The 20,956-nt window shown below is 42.6% G+C and overlaps 1 protein-coding gene across 3 annotated transcripts in view; it reads left to right on the forward strand.

Moving 5' to 3' along the window:
* The window catches only part of SNX24 (sorting nexin 24), a 150,198-nt gene that overhangs the window by 71,390 nt on the left and 57,852 nt on the right, over positions 1–20,956 (forward strand). For all 3 annotated transcript variants that reach the window (XM_034655921.1, XM_034655922.1, XM_034655923.1), the window contains exon 2: positions 7,883–7,966. In XM_034655921.1, the coding sequence (XP_034511812.1) occupies positions 7,883–7,966 (84 nt within the window). The remainder of the gene's footprint in view (positions 1–7,882; positions 7,967–20,956) is intronic.

Below are 20,956 nucleotides of genomic sequence, written 5' to 3' on the forward strand. Positions count from 1 at the left end.
TCTTATAGAACTGTTCTATAACCAGCAGTGGTTGATTTGAAACAGTCTATCTTTTTTTAAAAAATATTTTAAAATTCATGAAATCTGCATGTTTTCTAAGGCATGAAGAAAGCTATTAGCAGTTTCTCTGCCACCAAATATAATAAAACGTATTAATTATTATGTCTCCAGTTTATCAGTGTGGCATCTTGGATTAGAGGAAATATGATTTAAGGCTCAGAATAAGAACAAATTAAATTTTTATACTAGCTTTATCGAACTGTATACCTAGTCATTGAATATCATAGTAATTTATAATTAGAAGGTTTCTTACCATCTTTCCCTCATAGAAAAATTGTCATGGAATTCATACCTGTTAAGAGCCTGGCCCCCAAAAGGCACACAATAGGGGTGCCTGGGTGGCTCAGTCGTTAAGCGTCTGCCTTTGGCTCAGGGCGCGATCCGGGTGCTATGGGATCGAGCCCCACATCAGGCTCCTCTGCTGGGAGCCTGCTTCTTCCTCTCCCACTCCCCCTGCTTGTCTCTCTCTCACTGGCTGTCTCTCTCACTAGCTGTCTCTATGTCAAATAAATAAATAAAATCTTTTTTTAAAAAAAGGCACACAATAAATGGCTCATTTAGAGGTATATCTTTTTGTAAGTGAAATAACAACCTTCTAAATTTTATCTTTCATGCTTATTCCTAGTCAAGAAAGAGAATATTTGAAGCCCAGAGTTGATTTCAAGCCTAGAGTTAATATTTGGGCCATGTTGTTCTAATTGAATGAGTATTAAAACTTGCATAAGAGAAGTCGTATTTGAAGCTGGTAGTTGTCCTTTGTGTGTGTCTCATGTTCTCAGCGTAACAATTTTGTGACCCAAAACACTTAGAGCGCTGAGCTTTAAGCTGTATTTGGTTTTTTGGTGGGTTTTTAAAAAGATTTTATTTATTTATTTGTAACAGAGAGAGCACAAGCAGGGGAGGGGCAGGAGGGTTGGGGGGGTGGGGTGGGAACAGACTCCCCGCTGATCAGGGAGCCTGATGCAGGGCTCAATCCCAGGACCCTGGGATCATGACCTGAGCTGAAGGCAGACACTTAACTGACTGAGCCACCCAGGTGTCCCAAGTTTTATTTGTATATAGAATCCCCATCTGTAGTTAGGAGGCATTTAAATTATTTATTAGATATTTTTAGCCTGTTATAGGAAAAACTTTGTTTTTGCTTTGATTACTAGTGGATAACTTCGTAAAGTATGAGCTTCTGAAGTCAAGAGGCCATTCAATCTGGAGTATGGGTTAATTCTTTCTTTAAGTTTATTTTATTTCTTAAAATACATTCCTGGAAAATTGGGTGTCAACCCAAATTTCGAAATATTTTATCATGGACTTCCAGTTTAATTGCAGAGATATTATCACCTAGGGGGAAAAAATTGGCTCTAACACGTAATCAAAACCACACTTAGGAATGTAAGTCTTGTCTTTAACGTATCTATTTTTCTTTTCAACTTAAATTTAATGACTTCATAACGTTCCCAGGACTGTGGATAAAATTTACTCACATGAATGATATAATTTGTGGTTTGTTTTTTTTTTTAAAGCAAACCTAATGGACGCCTTAATATGTTTTTTTAGTTACATGAAGCCTCTGTGCTTTATACAGAGGGATTTCTGGAAATCTTTGAGGACAAGGATATCTCCAAGAGTAGAGGGTCAGACAGGGAGGTGATTTTATGAGATAGTTGGAATGGAAACTTATGCCACTATACACACTGGTTAAAATACATCCAGTTAATTCTCATTTCACTCACCAGCTTGCCAAAGTGAGTAACAGGGAGTGTTGGTTAGGATGGGCCAGACATTCCATATCCTATTAGCTGATGTGTAACTTTGTAGATTTGAGGGCGGGGGGTAAATTTGGCAAAGTTTTTGATTATTTATCGTGTGTGTGTGTGTGTGTGTGTGTGTGTGTGTGTATACACGTGTACAGAAACAAGGATTATGTATATATATGTAAAAATAAAACACGTAAACATATACAGTTGGCCATTGGACAGTGTGGGTTTGAACTGTGTGGGTCCGCTTCTATGTGGATTTTTTTTTCAATAAATATAGTACATTAAACGTATTTGTTTTTTATGATTTTCTTAACATATTCTTTTCTCTAGCTTACTTTATTGTAAGAATACAGTATACAATACACGTAATATACAAGTAGTGTTAATCAACTGTTTATGCTCTAGTCATCAGTAGGCTATTGGTAGTTAAGTTTTGGGGGGGTCAGAAGTTATACATGTGCTTTCGATTGCATGAGGGGTTGGTGCCCCAACCCCTGTGTTGTTCATGCATCAACTATATAAACATACATACATACATACATACATAAGCATACATGAATACATACTGTACAAAATAGTACAGTGACTTCATATCTACCTTAGGGTTCTAATTAAATAAAGTATGGTAACAATTATACATAGGAGTACTAGGTAGCCATTGAAGAATTAGGCATTGCAAAATGTGCAATAAGTAAAGATGTTCAACATGTACCAAATAAATAAAATAAGGTACAAAATAAAACTAGTAGAAGAGAAGTAGTAGGACTGTATGATGCGGCTACAGTTGTGTAAGAAAGTAACAACTTCTGTGTACATGAGTACATACAGAGCTTGTATGCGTGGGGACAATTTGTGAAAGGATATTTAAGATCCCTCTTGACTTGGCAAGGACTTATACAAGTCTCTTATGTAAGAAACTTATATTTTTTTAAGTTTACAGTCTTTGGAATTTTTGAAACTTTTTTTTTGATAAGTACATACTACTTTTTTTTAAGCGAAAACCGTAGAAGCTAACATTTGGAACCACAGTATAAGGAATTGAGGGGGCAGTGTGAGCACAGATCCTGACAGGAGGAGGTAATATAAAAAAAGTATCCTTTTACTCTACGGAGTTGTATGCTTTTTATAGAGATCAGTGGTCTGGTTCCATTGAAAGGAGCACAGCCACCAAAGAGTGGAGGGTAAAGACCTCATGACACCATGAGCATTGCCCTTGCTAAGTGTCTTGTGCTCCTGAGAAGCCCATCCAGGGGACAGAACCTCCAGGGAGAAATGAATGGAAGGTGTTGTCCTTACTCCAGAACATTTCCCCCAAGAAATGGGACTATCTAAAGAACTCTGCTCGTTGAGAGTCAATATTATACAGTGGTTAGAAGGGCAGATTCAGGAACTGAGTTGCTGGGTTCCAAATGCACCTCTACTATGGTCAAGTTACTTAGTCCTTGCCTCAGTTTCCTGACCTATAAAATGGGGAGAATGCTACCTATTTCTTTTGGGGTGGTGAGAATTAAATGAGTGGTTATTATGAGTAAAGAGCTTGGAGCAGGGCCTGTACATCATAAGTGCTGGAAAAGCCCTTGTTGTCCCTCTTGTTATTACTATTTGACGGGGGAGAAGTACTGAAATGCTTTAAAAATAATGATTAAAAATTTGACTGGCCTTAAATTGTACGTTTTATTTGACACATGCTACTTTACAAAGAACATATTGCTGTGATGGGTAAAACGTAAGTCGAGAATATATGCATTGAATCACTCTTATGTGCTTGGTTAGTTATGGAAATACTGAAGAAATGTGGTATCCAACTTCCCTTTCTTTCTTTTCTACTTAATGTCTCTTTTTTCCCCTAGCTGCTTTTCAGATTTTCTCTTTCTTACTGGTTTTAAGGAATTTGGTTATGATTTATGCCTCAGATTTGGGGTTTTTTCCCCCCTATGTTTCTTGTATTTGGATCCATTGGTCTTTTTAGAGCTGTGGGATTATAGTTTCCATCAAATTTGGAAATATTTTGGTCATGATTTCTTTAAATATATTTGTCTTTTCTGCCAGCCTCAGTCTCCTGTCTCTCCTCTCCTGTGGGGACTCCAATTATATGTACATTCTGCTGTTTCACGTTGTCCCGTAGTTTACTGATGCTCTGTTTAGCTGTTCTTTAGTTTTTGTTCCCTCTCTCTCATTTGGGACAGTTTCTGTTGCTGGGTCTTTAAGTTCACTTACCTTTTCTTCTGTAGTGTCTAGTCTGTGATAAATCCCATGCAGTGTATTTTTATTTTAAGCATAGATGTAGTTGATTTCATCAGTGGGACCCAGACTTTCTGTGTATCGTTTTAGTATCTCCTATGGTCATGATCGCCCTTTCCTCTGGATTCATAAATATAATAAATTGCCTTATAGTAATGACTTTGATGCTTTTGTCTACTAATTTTATCATCTGTGTTATTTCTGGATCCGTTTCTATTGATTGGTTTTTCTTCTTATTATGAGTTGTCTTTTCCCGCCTCTTTTTGATTGGATGCTAGACTCTATGAATTTTATCCTATTAGGTACTAGATATTTTTATATTCCTAAAAATATTCTTGAGCTTTGTCCTGTCATGTTGTTAAGTTACTTGGAAACAGTTTTTCTCTTTAGGTCTTGTTTTAAGCTTTTTTACACTGGACTAAAAGAGCCTTTAGTCTATAGTTAATTTTGTCCCACCACTGAGGCAAGACCTTTCTGAGAACTCTAGCTAATGTTTCATGAACTATGAGGTTTTCTAACCAGGCATTTGGGAACAGGCTGTATGCCCAGTTATCTGGGAGCTCTGAGCACTGTTCTCTCTAATGTCTTCCCGTCCTTGGGTAAGTTTCCCCAGTCCCATGTGTTGACAAGCGTTCAGCTGAATGCTGGAGGGAGACCTCTGGCAGGTCACAGGGGTCCTCTCTATGTGCAGCTCATTCTTGTCCAGTATCCTGTCCTTGGAACTGGCTTCCCCTCACTTCTCCTCAGGGTTCTGACTGGGGTAACTGTGGGGCTCAACTTTGTTTCTTTTGTCTCTCACTCTTCTTCATTTCCTCATGTCTAATGTCTTGAGAACCATGTTTCCCACATACTTTGAGTTGTTTCAGGTGGGAGGGTAAATCTGCTCCCTGTTACACCATCTTGACCAGACATGGAAATCACCCTGCCGTAGGCTTTAATTTAAAAAAAATTTTTTTTAAACAGAAATTTAAAAAAAAAAGTGATTGTCCACCCACTCCCAGTCTGAAATTCCAGAGGCAGCCACATTCAACTTTTTCCTGGTATTTGCCTCCAGATGTTGTACCGACTCTCACCACCGCTCTTCCTGGGGGACCTTCTCCGACGCTGCGCTGTCTGAAACAACGCCCTCGTTCAGCTCTGTGTCGTTGCCCTGCTGCCTTGTTCTCTGTAGGACTTTTTATTTCCTGACTTCGTTGTATTCATGCATGAGTTTGTAGTGGGCCCCTGTCACTAGATAGGATGCACGCTCCTTGAAGCCTGAGCTCTTGCCTCTTTTGTTCACTGCTGAATCCCCAGAGCCCTAGAGCAACTTCTGAGTACGTTGTAGTCACTCAGTAAGTATCTGCTAAATAAATGAATGAACGAACACTGGATACTGTGCTGCCTGCTTTCCCAGCATCTTCTTGTGCTGTCCCTACCTTAGCGGTAGGTAATAGCTACTCGGAGTTTGCCAGGAGAACAAAGCAGGAAAAAGATTTTCCAGGGAGCTGGGAAACATATATCAGAAACTCTTAAAAAAACAAAACAGGGGCACCTGGGTGGCACAGCGGTTAGGCGCCTGCCCTCGGCTCAGGGCGTGATCCCGGCGGTATGGGATCGAGCCCCACGTCAGGCTCTTCCGCTGGGAGCCTGCTTCTTCCTCTCCCACTCCCCCTGCTTGTGTTCCCTTTCTCATTGGCTGTCTCTATCTCTGTCGAATAAATAAATAAAATCTTAAAAAAAAAAAAAACTATTGCTGTGGAATTCAGGAAAATAAGATGTATTAAATTGGTTCCATTTCTTGCTTCACATTGTCCTGGAAATTCTGATTAACCAACTTCCTTTCCAAGATATTTTCCCAGAATTTAAAAAGAAGTCTGAACAATATTACGTATGTTGTATATTTTTAAAATGGCAACATAATAAAAATATTAGCATGAAAATGTAGTGTGTGTGTGTGTGTGTGTGTGTGTACAAACCGCCCCCCTCCCCGCCACCCCCATGAACTGAGTGACTGAAAAGTAAGTGTGGAACTTGGTAATGGAGCCATCTGGTCGATAGAAGGGATGACATTCCTGGAGGCAGTCGCTATGTAATGTGTCTCATCCCTGGCCTTCACGAGGGTGACCCGGTAGGCTGAGCCTTTCCCAGTCTTCAGCTTTCTTCTTCTGTGGATTCTGCAGCAAACGTGCCAATTAAAGTGGTGGGTGTGATGACGACACTGATGTAACTGGACTCGGAGCATAACTTCATTTCTTTCCTCCCGTTCAGCAGATGGAAAGTACTTCTCCTGCTCCCACATTGTCCTGATTTAACTCTGGGGCCTGACACTAAAAAGGGACTCTGTGTCCTATTACCCAAGCCTGTGTGTTGAGCTGAGCTGCTTTTGTTTGTTTCTCAGAGTGTTTTCCTCATCCTATTCCTGGCAGCGTCTTTGAAGGAGAAGAATTTTCTTCGGTGAATTAGTAAACAGAGTATTTTCCTAAAAAAGAGTGTACATACATCTAAGACTTTGAACCATATGGATGTGTTTTTAGAAGAGAGTATTTTCACTAATTGACCAAAGAAAAGTATTTTTTAGGGCGGTTTCTTGGAAAACCAAATGTTAGTATAAGATATTGATTAAACTGGTAAATATTTAGCCTTTGCTTTAATAAAAGCGGGTTTCTCAAGCTGAGTCATACAACAGAAGATTTTGTTTCTGATTCGAAGAAGTACAAATCCACAAATACGTTTTGTGTTTGATAATATAATTTTGTTCTTTTCGAAAAAGTCATACTTATAGATGAGGTAGAAATGTAGAGCCATAGGGGGTCTGTTTTCATAATGACGGTGTGTGCCCTTGTGTTTCATGTGCTAACTTGAGTTTTCTTAAGAGTTAGCTTACTTTTAATGCTTTTCGGTGTCCTGTGACCTCAACTCGAGTTTTTTCCAGAAGGGCAACTGAAACAAGAAATTAGGCTCACTAACTCATCTAACAATATTCCATCATCTTGGCGTTGTCCACATCTTGCTCAGCAAAACAGGAGTCAAAGACACACTCTTGAAAATAACAGATCACCTTCTCTTCCATCCTCGCCCAGCATCCCGCCCCCACCCCATCTTAACATTGTGTTTTCATGAGCGTTTCATCATATTTCTCATCCTTGTTCCCAGTCTTGACCCACTGACCTAAGAATCAAGAAAATGTCATGTTAGTGCCTACTAATTACTGCACCCAGAGAGCCTTTTCTTCTGGCCTTTCAACCTTCTGGAGGTGGGAGCTCAAGCTGTCACTGGCATCACGCAGGGAAAATGAGCCTTTACCAAATTTTCCCTGTTTTGCAAACAGCAGGAATAGGCCCAGCTGAGACTAGAGATGAATATGCAGGTGAGGAAGAAATTAACCTAAAATGCACTGCTGTTTGCCTGATTGTCTTACAGATGACACAGCAGGGCTGTCGTTGGAATACCCTAATGCCCATAATGGAATGCTGGGGCCTGCCATTTCCCCCAGCCTCTCACCGTTGTCAGACGCTTTATTTCAATACCATCATACTCATTTGGCAAAACAATTTTAAGGGAGGAATGTGCTCTGATTAGAAAGTTAAGGAGCCTGTGAACACGTTAAAGTTTCTGTTGTTTTTAGACACGTTAAGGGGGTACTTCAGTTCGTACTAACTAAAGCATTTGGCTTGAGGGCTCGTTAATCAGTGCTGTTGGACCAGGGTCTCCTGAGCCTTCTTGGTTTGGGGGGATCGGCTGCTGTAATTAAAGGGATGAAATACATCATGGTCACAAACTAACCACATCCGACGACTGAGGGTTTTGAACAGTGGAATTAATCTCTTTAAATTTTTTTTCCTTAGGTGTTTAAGATAGAAGTGCTAATGAACGGAAGAAAACATTTTGTTGAAAAAAGGTACAGCGAATTTCATGCCTTGCACAAAAAGGTAACTCCCCCCCCCCACCTTTTTCCTTATAGGGTAGATGCTAGAAGGTTGAGACTGCTTTCTGTGTTTTCTGAGAGCATGAATAGTTCTTGGCACAGTAGGATTTCTTGGATCATGAATTAAGTTTTCTTTTCAATTATTCAGTCCCTTGAAGGTGTGCTTTCTGAGGAGGTGGGTTTTCTGTTAAGATCTTTTACATAAATAGATGTGAGGTTGGAAGCTCTTGGCACGTATTGCCCTGGGCGTGAGAGGTTCACAGAGAATCAGACTCAGACCTGAATCTCTCCGTGAAATAGACTTAACGTGCTTTACAAAAAGGAGAGAAAGAAGCAGATGATGATTTTACAGGGAGAAATTTATTAAAAGCAACTCACACTTCCATGTTCCTGGAAAAGATAACAGATATGGCGCATGTATTCAAGGATGCTTTGACAAACGTGTATAAGGAGAACGTGTATAATTCTTTTGAATTGTTAAGGCCACTTGACAACATGGGTGTTGGAGTTCTTGGATTCATTTCATTATAGGTCTTAGAGAAAAGACACAAAAATACGGAAGGAATAGCTGAGTTTGGGGAGAAATAGTAAAGAATAGAAGAGTGAATATTTTTTAATTTTCTACCAAAATTTAATGTTTTGCAGGTTAGGAATTACTATTGGGGTGCTGACATTACCTTAATACCTAGACATAGCTTGTGAATATATAGACAGGTGTATGTGTATATACCCACATGCATAAATACACACACACACACACACACACACACGTAAACGTATGCCCTAATTCATTTTCTTCACTTCTGTCACTTTATTAGGTAGGAAGTTAGATGGAAGATACTAAGTGAATATGTTAAGGAAGATAGTCTATTCTTTTAATTTCATTAAAGACCTGTTAAATTTTCTGGGAACTGTCAGTGCATAAATGATGTGACAATGTGCTTATTCTATATTAAAAGTTTTTTTAGTGTTTCTTTAAAAATTAAATTTCCCCACTTTTTTTTAAGTCAGGAGACTGGCATATTGAGTATAAACTCTGACAGGATATTATGGAGAAATTAGTGAAACTCTTTCCCTCTGTATACTCCTCTCTTACGATGGCAAGGGAAATAGACATGTCGTTCTTCAGTTAAATTTTTGTTAAATCTAGATTTACTTCCAAGAGAAACAGTACAGGTGGATGTGGATTTAGACCAGATGTTGCCATGAGCCCCTACCCTGGGGGTCTTAAAGAGGACAAACCTGGAGCCTGGGTCTTGATGCCTTCGCGAGGGATTCTGTTTTTGCTTGCTTGCGTTTCAAGGAAAGACATTCTAGGGAGATCTCCGCGGGGTACTTCGTGAAATAAATTCTTACACTGAGATTAAAACCAGAGCTCCATCCCCTGCTCAGCCTCTCATGAGCCAGGGACGGACGGACAAGGGGCCCTGTCACACGCAGGCTGCCTTCCTCACCTCCCAGCTCGCTGTGACCTAGACACAACCTTGCTGTTCCCACCAGATACTGGACCGCTCCACACCAGGCACAGCAGGTGACTGCCAATTAGGCCCGCCCTGCGCAAGAGGCTCCCATGCCTCTCACTAGCGCAGGGTCCTTCCTCTGGTTCTCTGACGTGACGTTACTTTCTCCCCAGTGATGATCGGCAGTTCTCAGATACACAGTCAGAAAAAATGCCTAGGTTTTCTCGGACTCTTCCTTCAATGTCTGTAGTTCTTGTTAATAATTTTAGCGATTCTTGTAATCCTAGAATCAGGCCTACCAGAGTGGAGAGTAGAAATTCTCAAATTTCTCAGTTTTGCACATTTAAAACTTCCCAACAGGGACATGGAGATAAAAATAGCTTCGTGATGCAGAGTTGTAGTTTTGTTTTTATTTACTTCTATATTGTGGCGCAGAAAGCAGCTGCCGGAAGTCTCCTTTCCTTGCACCAGTGCAATTGCATGTGATTTGGCTTAAAGGTGATTGTAGAAGATAGTTAAGTATAAATCATGGTAGGGTGTGAAAAAGCAGAACTCTGTCATCTTGACTGTAAAATTGTGTTAAGGATGGAAATCAAAAAATTTACTCAGAATGCACAAGTTTTATTGATTGCTACTGCTGGGTACAACTTGACCATTTTATGACCATTTGGATACCCCGGTTTCCATATTTGAATTTTGTGATGTGTTTTGAGTGTTACATTTTTATGTAAAATATTTTCCTTTTACATTCAGTCAAATCTCTTATTTAATCGTCTTGAAATACCTGTTTCGGCAGTCTGTGTAATTTGCCATGTTGTCAGTGTCCTGGTTTTTCTGACATTTTATATTGTATTTCTTACTTGTTAAATGTGTTTGGCCGGTGTCCCCATGTTGATTCTAAAATGATATATGAGCTCCTAACCAAGCACTGTACATCTTTAGAATACTAGGTACATAGCTCTTGTCCCTATTCTGCAGACAGACAAGTACCCCTCCTGACTTATTGTCGGGCTGATTTTGAGGCAGAAGCTAAGACCGTTACCCATTTCACACTTCATCTGGTTGTCTAAGGAAAGTTCTTAATGATTATAACTNTTCTGGGATCGAGCCCCACATCAGGCTCCTCTGCAATGAGCCTGCTTCTTCCTCTCCCGTTCCCCCTGCTTGTGTTCCCTCTCTCACTGGCTGTCTCTATCTCTGTCTAATAAATAAATAAAATCTTTAAAAAAAAAAAAAAAGAAGCTAAGACCGTTACCCATTTCACACTTCATCTGGTTGTCTAAGGAAAGCTCTTAATGATTATAACTCCCCCCCCCCCAGTTTTTATAATTGTTGATAGTAAAATGCAAAGATAATATCCCAATTGTTTACACATTTCTTAGGATTTCTTTCTTTTTGTTGGAAACATTCAAGGGGTATTTTTTTGTTTTTTGGTTTTTTTTCCTTTCCAGTAAATTTTAGATTATAAGGCTAACTTTGCAAAAAGTTTGGGGACAGGGGAAATGATCCATTGTTACCTACTGTAATTCCTCTTTTCCTTCTTTTCTTGAATTTTTTTTTTTAAGATTTTATTTTTAGGCAATCTCTATACCCAACCTGGGGCTCGAAAGCACAACCCTGAGATTAAGAGTCAATTACTCCACCAGCTGAGCCAGTCAGATGCCCCTCTTTTCTTGAATTTTTAAAGTAAAGCAAATGCTTCTGTGCTAACCATATTCCTGCATGGTAGGAATTCTAGTGTAGAAGTTCAGTGTGTAGGCTTTGGAAGCAGAATGTTGCTGAGCCTTCCTGTCCTTCTTCCTGGATCTCAAGTCCTTGGAGCAAGATGCAAGATCTTCCTGTGTCTCAGATTCCCCATGTATGGTAGGAATAATGACAGTACTCACTTCATAGGATTATTTTAGGACCTCAGTGAGATGGTGTGCATTACGTGGTAAATTTCCAATTATTTTTCCAAGGTATTTATTTATTTTATTTGAGAGTGCACGAGCAAGAATGAGAGCACAAGCTGGGGGAGCGGCAGAGGGAGAGGGAGAAGCAGGGAGCCCAATGTGGGATTTGATTCCAGGACCTGAGCCGAAGGCAAACCCTTAACCAACTAAGCCACCCAGGCACCCTGGTGAATTTCCAACTAATGATAGTTTTCATTAGATCTAGTCTTTTCCATACTCAAGATGGTTTCCTTATGCTAAATTGTAAAAAAAGAAAAAAAAAATTCTCTACCAGAGGTTTTGGATGTTTTTACAGCCCCTGATGTATCTTGCCAAATTATTTTTCAAAATGGTTATAGCAGTTGTAAAATGCAACCAGCGCATTTGAAAGTATCACAAAATCTTATCAGGTTTGAATTTTACCTCCCCCCAATTATATTTGTTTACTTAGCAAGCAATGTATGTGGCCTTGTTGCTGTTTTCATTGGTATGTCTTCAGTTCATTTAGGAATTGTATTCCCTCTTTTGGAATTAACTTTCTGCTGCGGGCTCATTTGTTTTTGCCCATTAGTTTGCTTGGCTTGTTAATAAAATATTAGCCATTTGCTGAAAAGTATTTTTCACGCAGGACCTTTTGGCTATTATATTTATTTTAATTTACAAAAGCTTTAAATTGGTATGTTATCTGTTAGGTCAGTTTTCCCTCTTTCAGATTTCGGGTCCTATCAGTCATTTGCTCCAGAGCCATGAGGAGTATTTGATTCCATTTTTGTTTAGCTTTTCCTGATGGGTGTGTTTCGTAGTGGGCACTTTGGACCCCCAGAATCAGCACAGTGTTGACCGAAATGCACATTCCGGGTGCTACCCAGCCATGCTGGAGCAGAATCTCTGGAATGGAGCCCAGTCATCTGCCTGTTAAACCAGCATCCCAAATGATGAGGCACCCCAGTGCCTCTTGACGTTGGACATGTCCTGTTGTGTGGTTCTATTCTTAGGCACATCGCTTCGACAACCCTCCCCACCCACCCTCTCCCCATCACATGCACTGAAGCCACAAGGTTTGAAACCCTGGGTGGGGGGCGGGGGGTTATCTCTCCTGCCTTTCTCTTACCTCCTGTATTCAGAGTGTCATCAGATCCCATCGATTGAGTCTTTGAAACTTCAGTACTATGCACTGTTTAACTTACCCCTTTCTCCTCTGCCCTCCCAAGCCAGAGTCTTACCATTTTATTAGTATGGCTTTAACTGTTTCTGATCCTTGTCTTCTGGTTCATTCTTTGCTACAGATCAGTTTCCCTAAAGCACCGTTTCCTTCTTCACTCTTTTGCCCAAATACATTGAAATGGGTCAGCCTTGTCAACCATATCATGGACCTTGATCCTCAAGGCCAGTAATCTTAGGCTCTCTATTAGTTTCCTTTAACTGGTAGGATTCGTCACCACAGACCTAGTGGCTTAAAGCAACCACATTTATTATGTGTCGACAGGGCCGTGTTCCTCCTGGGGGACTCTGGGAGGGCATCCATTTCCCTGCCTTTTCTAGCTTCTGGAGGCTGCTCACAGTCTGTGGCTTGTGGCCTCTTCTGTCTCCAAAGCTAGCAGTAAGGCCCTGCAGTTTCTGTTTCTGTCATCATCTGTCCCGTCCCCACATCTCCCCTGACGGTCACACTTCAGCCTCTCCCTTGAGATTACATTGGCTTTACCTGCATAACCCCAGATAATGTCTCCATCTCAAGATGCTTGATTTAATCCCACTCTTCAGCCATGTAATGTGATACAGTCTCAGGTTCTTATGATCAGGACATGGACATCTTTGGGGAGAACCATTATTGTGTCAACCACAAATCCATTTTCTGGTCGACCTTATTTCTCACTTTCTCATAAGAAAACAGCAATGGCCACCAATCCAGTCTCCCCATTCACCCCAGTGTATGAAAATCACTTTTTCTGTCTGTCTTTGCCATGCCGAATGGCCTCCCCTCTGCGTTCTGATCTTTTCAAACCAAAGTAAAACATCTCACGTTCTCCGTCTCTCACGTTCTCCGTCTCTCACGTGGGTTTCTTGGATTCCCTCATGTCTTTGTTCTTGGAACTCCTGTTCTTTTATTTTTATGTATTTTTTTAAAGTAATCTCTGCCCAACATGTGCCTCTAACTCACCACCCCAAGATCAAGAGTCACATGCTCCACCGACTGAGCCGGCCGGGCACTGTCCTGTTCCTTTAGAGTAGACATTTCTACTTAACCTAAAAACATCTAAGAGATCATTAAAATTTAGTTGTCCCCAAGTCTTGTCCAACTAGAAGACACATTTTTTAATAAAAGGGATCATATCTTATCTTTTGTATTCCTCGCTGCATGCTAGTGTTGGGCACATATTAGGCATTAAGTAAGTTTTTGGCAAATAGGATGTTTGGAAGACATTATACATATTTATAAATTACTGGAGGAATATTTGGGGTGAAAAAAAATGGTTTCTGTTGTGGGGTTTGAGCTCACTGTAATTTCTATCCCAGGTTACACTGGGAAGTCCTTTGTAGCTCCCCAGTCCTGGATGGGAACACGACCAGCACCACACTGAAACCCAGGCTGTCGCCTACCCTGTTCATCTCTGTTCGCTCTTTGCCTAGTATCCTTTTTAAAAATGAAGTTACAGGGTTTCCTCCACACTGCTCAGGCCCAGACCGTGGTGACAGGGAGAGCCTTTTGCCTGCACGTGCCTCCCCTGTGCCCCAGCGACACCTGCCCACATCCCCTAGAGACAAGCCAGTTACCACTTTGCATGGCGGTCCTTAAGAACAACTTTACCTCCATAGGCTTATAGTCACAGGAGTGGGGGAAAACCCTTCCCTATGTGGCCAGCTGCTGAGCCTGTGCCCTCCCAGCTTACGCTCTCAGCTCCAGCCCAGGGGCTTCAGGGGAACAGGGTGCTGGTTCATTACTCAGTTAACTGTCCTCATGCTTGTGATTGCCTCCTTTTGGCTTGAATAAAATATTACATCCTCCTATTTAATTTAATGCAGTACACATTTCAGAGGAACCCCAAAGCTGCCTTAGGGGGTTAAACCAGGAGTACAGCACCACATGTAGTATTTCTAAAGGGAACCCTAGGGATGTAGGGATGCCAAGGTGGAGTGAAAGATTGAATTTTACCCTGAAGTCTCCCCACTCCTTTCCTTAACTTTTTTGTTCCATTTCTATCTTTTTATTCATGTGATCTGGAAGAGTGTTTGTGTTCTTTTCTGTGGAAAATGGTCACTGTTGGGGCGCCTGGGTGGCTCAGTCGGTTGAGAATCCGACTCTTGGTTTCGGCTCAGGTCGCGATCACAGGGTCCTGGGGTCCAGCCCCAAGACCAGCTTTGAGCTCAGCAAGGGGTCTGCTTGAGATTCCTTTCCCCTCCCTGTCCTCCTGCTCTCCCCGGCACTCATGCACATACTCTCACTCTCTCTCTCTCTCTCAAATAAATAAAATCTAGAGAGAGAGAGAGACAGAAAGAAAGAAAGAAAAGGAAAGAAAGAAAAGAAAGAAAGAAAAAATGGTTGCTCTCACCAGTGTATATATGGCACATAAGTAAGTTCTGAGTTTACTCTTGTCATGGCATAAAAGGAAAGGGAGGGCACCTGGCTGGCTCAGTCTGGGGAGCAGACAACACTTGTACCCCAGGTTTTGGGTTCAGGCCCCGCATCAGGTGTAGAGATTACTTGAAAATAAATAAATAAATAAAATCTCAAAAAAAAAAAAATGAAAAGGAAAGAGAGTGATCACTCCAGGCGAAGGGGACGGTGCTTGCGGTATGGTGGAATCTGGTGGCTGTCCACGTGGACCAGAAAGGCCGTGTGGCTGGGTGCAGCGTGACCAGAACAGTTAATCATCGCTGGAATGGCAGAGGGGTATTTATCTCGGGAGCAGCTGAGCCCTGCTGCAAACATATTGTCTTGGGTTTGTCTCTCCTCATCTAAAGCAATTCATTACTCACCTACAAATGCTGTCACAGGTCCCTGCCGCTGCGATGATCGGCTTCCTCCACACTCCTGACATCAATAAAAAGGAAAAGTGTTTTCAGTACTATATCTTCAAGATTTTTAAAAAAAAGAGAGACAGAGAATGGAGTTGATTTTCCATTTTACAATGTAAGAAATGTCATCATTCAGTAGCTTTAAAGGAAGTTTCTTTAGGTTTAAACTGAAACCGAATAAGCTTATTACCACAGAATAATTTAGCATTTTTGGCTTTGTTTCTGTTTGAGAAATACCTCAAATATTGTAGAGGTGAGATACGTATTTATTCCTTTACAGACGGTCATAAATTGTTTCTCTCCCCTCCCTCTCTCTCCCCCCTCCCTCTTTCCTCAATATTGGATCAGTCTCATCAATAAATGAACATGTCATAGCGTTTCCCGTTTAGCACAATAAAACCTACCTTTGATTCCAGGCTTCCCTCCCATGTTGGCTGCTTGCTTTCCTTTCTTGGTAGAATTCCTTGACAGAGGAGTCCCTGCTTTCCCACTTCTTACCAGCTCACTGCCCAGTGTTTGACTTCCCCAGCCTCGCTGGGTGCAGTCTGACCATGCCCACTTCTTGGAACACTTTGCTGCCGAACGTGCAGTTTCAGCCCCTGCTCGGTGAGTGACTGCCTGCTTCTCCACCCTGCCTTTCAGAGTTGGGGGTCTCAGCCCCTTTATCAGTGTCCTGTTGCAGTAGAACTGATCACCGCACACTCAGCAGCGTAAAACAAGACGACTGTATCTGCTCAGAATTCCTGTGGGTCAGGAGTCTGGGCGCAGGTTTACTGGGTTCTCTGCTTAGGGTCTCACCACGCTGTCATGTGGGTGTCGCCAAGTCTGTGGTCCCATCTAGGGCTCAGGGTCCTCTTGCAAGCTCATTTTGGGGAGACTCCATTTCTTGCTGTCATGGGACTGAGGTCCCTTTTTGCTTGCTGACTGTTGGCTAGGGGTAGCTCTCAGCTCTTCAAGGCCACCCCCAGGTCCGAGCCATGTGGCTGTAACATGGCAAAGCCAGCAGTCTGCTGGGACTGGGTCTCATAAAAGGTAACCTGATCAAGGGAGTGACTGTCCCCCACCACGTTTAATGAGGCCATCTGAACCCAGGAGAAGGGATTCTGTACTACGTGCACCAAGAGACAGGGATCTTGGGAGCTGTCTTAGGATTCTGCCATCACAGCAATTTTTTTTCCGTCTGTGCCAGTGGAGAAACTCCCACTGTCATCTAGTTCCAAGGCTCTAGATTCCACTTAGGTATCTGATCCCCAGATCTACAGGCCCGTATCTACCTGCCTGCACTTTATCTCCATTTGAGTGCTTAGGGGGCCTCTGTCACTTAAAATCATCAAAACCAAACAGTGGATTCCTTTATGCCAGGATTATTTTTGATTGGATGTAATACAAACTTGACTAGGTTTCTTAAACAAGTGAGAGATGATTCTCACACTGCAACAAAACTGAGAGCAGGCAGTCCAAGTTGATGTAGCAATTTCACAGTATCCTATTCCAAGCTCCTTTTGTCTTTCTGCTTCACCATCTTTACCATTGCACCTGCCTTGCACCCTTCTAGTTACATTGTAGCTGCTGTCCCTCCAGCCCTTGCTGCTTTTCTGTCAGGAAGAAGGACCTTTTCTTTTTTCTTTTCTTTCTCTTTTCTTCTTTTCTTTACTTTCTCTCTGAGGAAAACAGGAGCCCTACCCAGTAGACTTCAACTACATTTCATTAACATCCTGTCACATGGCCATCCGAATTTCAAGGGAACTTGGGAAATCAAGATTTTTTGCTCACCACGTTGGCACCCTGAATGGCATTGGGGTTTTGTTTTTGGTCTTGGTTTTTTTTTTTTTTTTTTGCAAGAAGAAGGAAGGAAGGAATATTGGGTAGGCAGCTAGCAGTATCAGCTGTAAGCCCTACTCATGTGAGATCAGACTGTGCTGCAAATAACTGTAGGCCAGAATAATGGTGGCATTCACAGATATACATTTATTAGTTATTTATTTGTCTGTTTGTGTAGCAGGGAGAGGGGCAGAGGGAGAGGGAGAAGCAGACTCCCCGCTGAGCAGGGAGCCCGGTGTGGGACTTGATCCCAGGTCCCTGAGATCATGGCCTGAGCCAAAGGCAGACACTCAACCGACTGAGCCACCCGGGCGCCCCACAGATATACCTTTATTTCTCTCCTGTAAATGTGTAGGGCTGATGTGGCTGTTTCCTGATCAGGGACCCAGGCTCTTATGGCTTTAGCATTCTCCAGGGGAGGCTTTGACCTCATGGTTGAAGGTGTCTGTCTAGCCATTACATGGCCAGGTCAGCCAGCAGGATGGAGGAAAGGGAAAGAAGAAAATAGTCCTTCCCTGTAAGAACACTTCTGTTTACCTGCCTTCCACAAGAATTCAGTCATATGGCCACACACAGCTTCCAGGAAGGCGTTTGGGAAATGTGTTCTTTATTCTGCATTCATGTTCCTATTCATGTACGCAAGCTGAAAATCCCTTGTTCTGTGGGAGGGAGGGACAGTGGATCTGGGGAGATAGCCGGTGTTCCCTGCCACTTTCCCTGAACCTGGCTTTCTACCATCTTTCTGTAACCAGCAGACCGGTCACTCAACTGTGGCTGCACAGCGAAGCCACAGACCTGAAACCGCTAGGGACTCAGAGTCGTTCTGAGCATCTCTCCTTTCTGCATACTCCCGCAGCCTCCACTTGTCCCCACTTCCACTGCCAGGACCATAGTCCAAATCACCCTGGTCCCTTGCCTGGATTTCTTCTGCAGAGGGTTCTGACCGGTCTCCTCAAGTTGACTCCTGCCCTATTATAGTGCATCTCACGTATGGAATCTGGCAGGACCTCTTTACAGTAAACTTCTATCAGGTCGTTCCCTTGCTGAAGACATTCACTAAGCTTCCCATTTAAAATGAACACAATTTCCTATGTGGCCTCCAAGGCCCTACAGCGTGCGATGCTGCCACCTCTCTGAACCCGTCTCCTCCTTGCTGCGTTTTGAACACCAGGCTTGGTCCCTCCTCCCCATGGCTCCTTCGCCAGCTCCTTACCTGGCTCCCTCCTTGCCTGATTCACATCGTTCCTCAGACATTCCCATCTCGCACAGGCCCCCAACTCCCACTCCTTTCTGTTACTGTCTGCCCCCCCCTCCGTTTTATTACCTCATGTATTGTTTCTTGTCTTTCCCCGGTATGTGAGCCCCACGTGCCCCAGGGGTGTCTCTAGCCCTGAATGAACATGTAGGAGAACCTCAGTGCCTTCTGCTCCGGGACCTTCTTGAGGGGCTCTTGCTTCCCCTGGAACTTATCTTTTCTAGGAGACGAAAGATAATCTACTTGAACAAAACCTAAAATGTGTTCATCTTCCCCATGCTTCCTACTGCATGGAATCAGCCTTCTCCAGAAACTCCGCTCCCCAAATCTGCTGTCCCTGGATTCCCTTCCTCACACTGATGGGGCCGGGCTATAAGTCCTGGTCCTCTTCTTTCTCTTCTTTGCTTTAAGCTGTTTTCTGGAGTTACAGCCTCAACTTCCTTCGTGTAAAAAGGAGCTTAGGAGGTAAATCTGTTGAGGTCTGGAATGTCAGAAAATGCTTCTGTTCTCCCACACATGGTTGACGGTATGGCTGGTGATAGAAATCCCTGCTCACGTGAGATCTTTGCAGCACTGATGTCCTCCCATCCGCTGCTGCCGAGGAGAAGTCAGCTGCCCCTGCCGTTCCCCTTCCTGTGCTTGTCACCACATGTTTTCCCTGTGTCTTCTCTCTGTCCTTGTTTTCCGGAGAGCTCCCAGATAAATGTCAGTGACTGTGGGGTTTTTAAGGTATATTACACTGGTGTTCAGTGGGTTCTTAATCTGAAGATCTATGTGAGGTCACATAATTCTTCTATCATTTCTTTGAGAATTTCTTTTCTCCTTTATGGAATGCTTATTTGTTTTATATTAAACTTCCTGGATTAATCCTGGTGGTGTTTTTCTTTTCACCTAACTTTGCTCTCAGTCTCTTGTTGTACAGTTTGAGAGACATCCATGATTTTATATTCTACCTCTTTTTTAATTTTTTACTTCTGTGTCGTGTTTTTTAATTTCTCAAAAAAATCTCATATTTTTTTTTTCCATAGCAACCTCTTCTTGTTTTATAGAAGCAACATCTTCTCAAATCACCCTGCAGGTACTAAATAGATGTCAAAGATCTGTTCTGTTACTTGTTTTCTTTGGGGCTCATTGTTCAACTTGGTTTTCTTGTCCTTTCTTTTTCATAGTGCTGTCTTTGCCATGACAGCTAGCCTCCATTGCCCATCCAACTAGATGAATTATTCCTGGTGTTTTTCAATGGTACATCTGTCTTGGGTACACAAACCTGGTCCCTCTGTAGGGCGTGTCGCTGGAGGGTTTCATCATAGGGAGTGAGAGGAGAGAGCCAGCTGTTAGATTGGGGACCCCGCGACAGGGTGAATAGAATGGCAGACACCATCATTCCAGCCAGATGCTTCATTCATTTTCTTGAGAGATGCTGACCCTTTTTTATGTGGGTGTGAGTGCTAGGGATGCAACCAGGTTACTAGTCCCCTGCTAATGGGGATAGGGGCAGAGCATTTATTGGCATGAGCCATGGCATTGTGTCATTCCTCTTCTTGGCTCCCCCTTCCTCTTACGCCAGTCCTGAGCACAAAGCTCTCAAGTCTGCTGAGAAGACGGGGGTCCCTGCTCTTTGCAATCCCTTTCTTGAGGTGGCTTGGCTGGGGGCTTCCTCTGCTCTGTTTTCCTCATTGACATACTCCTGCTTTCTGTCTTGTAGAAAGTTCTTAATCTCTCACTTGGTAATTACTTCTTCTCTGCCCCTTTGGTTTCATTCTTCTGTGTCCCATTACTTTTGGCTTTTTGCCTGTTTTTTCTTTCTGGACATTTATCAGGATTAACTTCAGGTACATAAAACAGAGAGTCCAAATACCAGTGACCTTTAAGGAAAAAAAAGGATTATTTTTTTTCCTCTCAAAATACAAGTCGGCGAGTGAACAGTCCAGGGCTGAGACAGCTCCTGAAGGCTCAGGCACGTGGCTGCTGCTTCCTTTCTGCTCAGTCATCTGAAACACCTGTCTTCCATCCTCAGAGTTGCCCTGTGGTGGCAGATGGCCACTGCAGCTCCAGCCATCATGGTCACATTCTAGGCAGGAAGAAGGTGGCGGGGGACAGACCTGGGTGGAGTGTGGGGGACTGTAGAACAGAAGGTGCAAGCCAGCTGATTCTGTTCCTTTTTTTTTCTTAATTGTATTTATTCTTTAAAGTACTCTCTACAGCCAACATGGGGCTCGAACTCACAACCCCATGATCCAGAGTTGCATGTGCTACTGACTGAGCCAGCCGGGTGCCCTGAGTCTGTTCCATTTTAAAAGAGTTTTTATGAAAAGTCCTCAGTGACTTCTGATTAGCGCTCTCTTCTACTCTCTGCAGGGGGGGTTGGGAAATTTAGCTTTTTGGCTGAATTTAACTGAATACATGATTATTCCTAATAATACAGAAGCTCTATTGGCGAGCAGAGCAAGGAGAGTGGATTTGTGGTTTGCAGTGAGCACTTTCACATTAGTATTTTAATGACACTTAAGGTG

Source organism: Ailuropoda melanoleuca, chromosome 3, assembly GCF_002007445.2.
Source record: "Ailuropoda melanoleuca isolate Jingjing chromosome 3, ASM200744v2, whole genome shotgun sequence".
NCBI classification, from domain to species: Eukaryota; Metazoa; Chordata; class Mammalia; order Carnivora; family Ursidae; genus Ailuropoda; species Ailuropoda melanoleuca.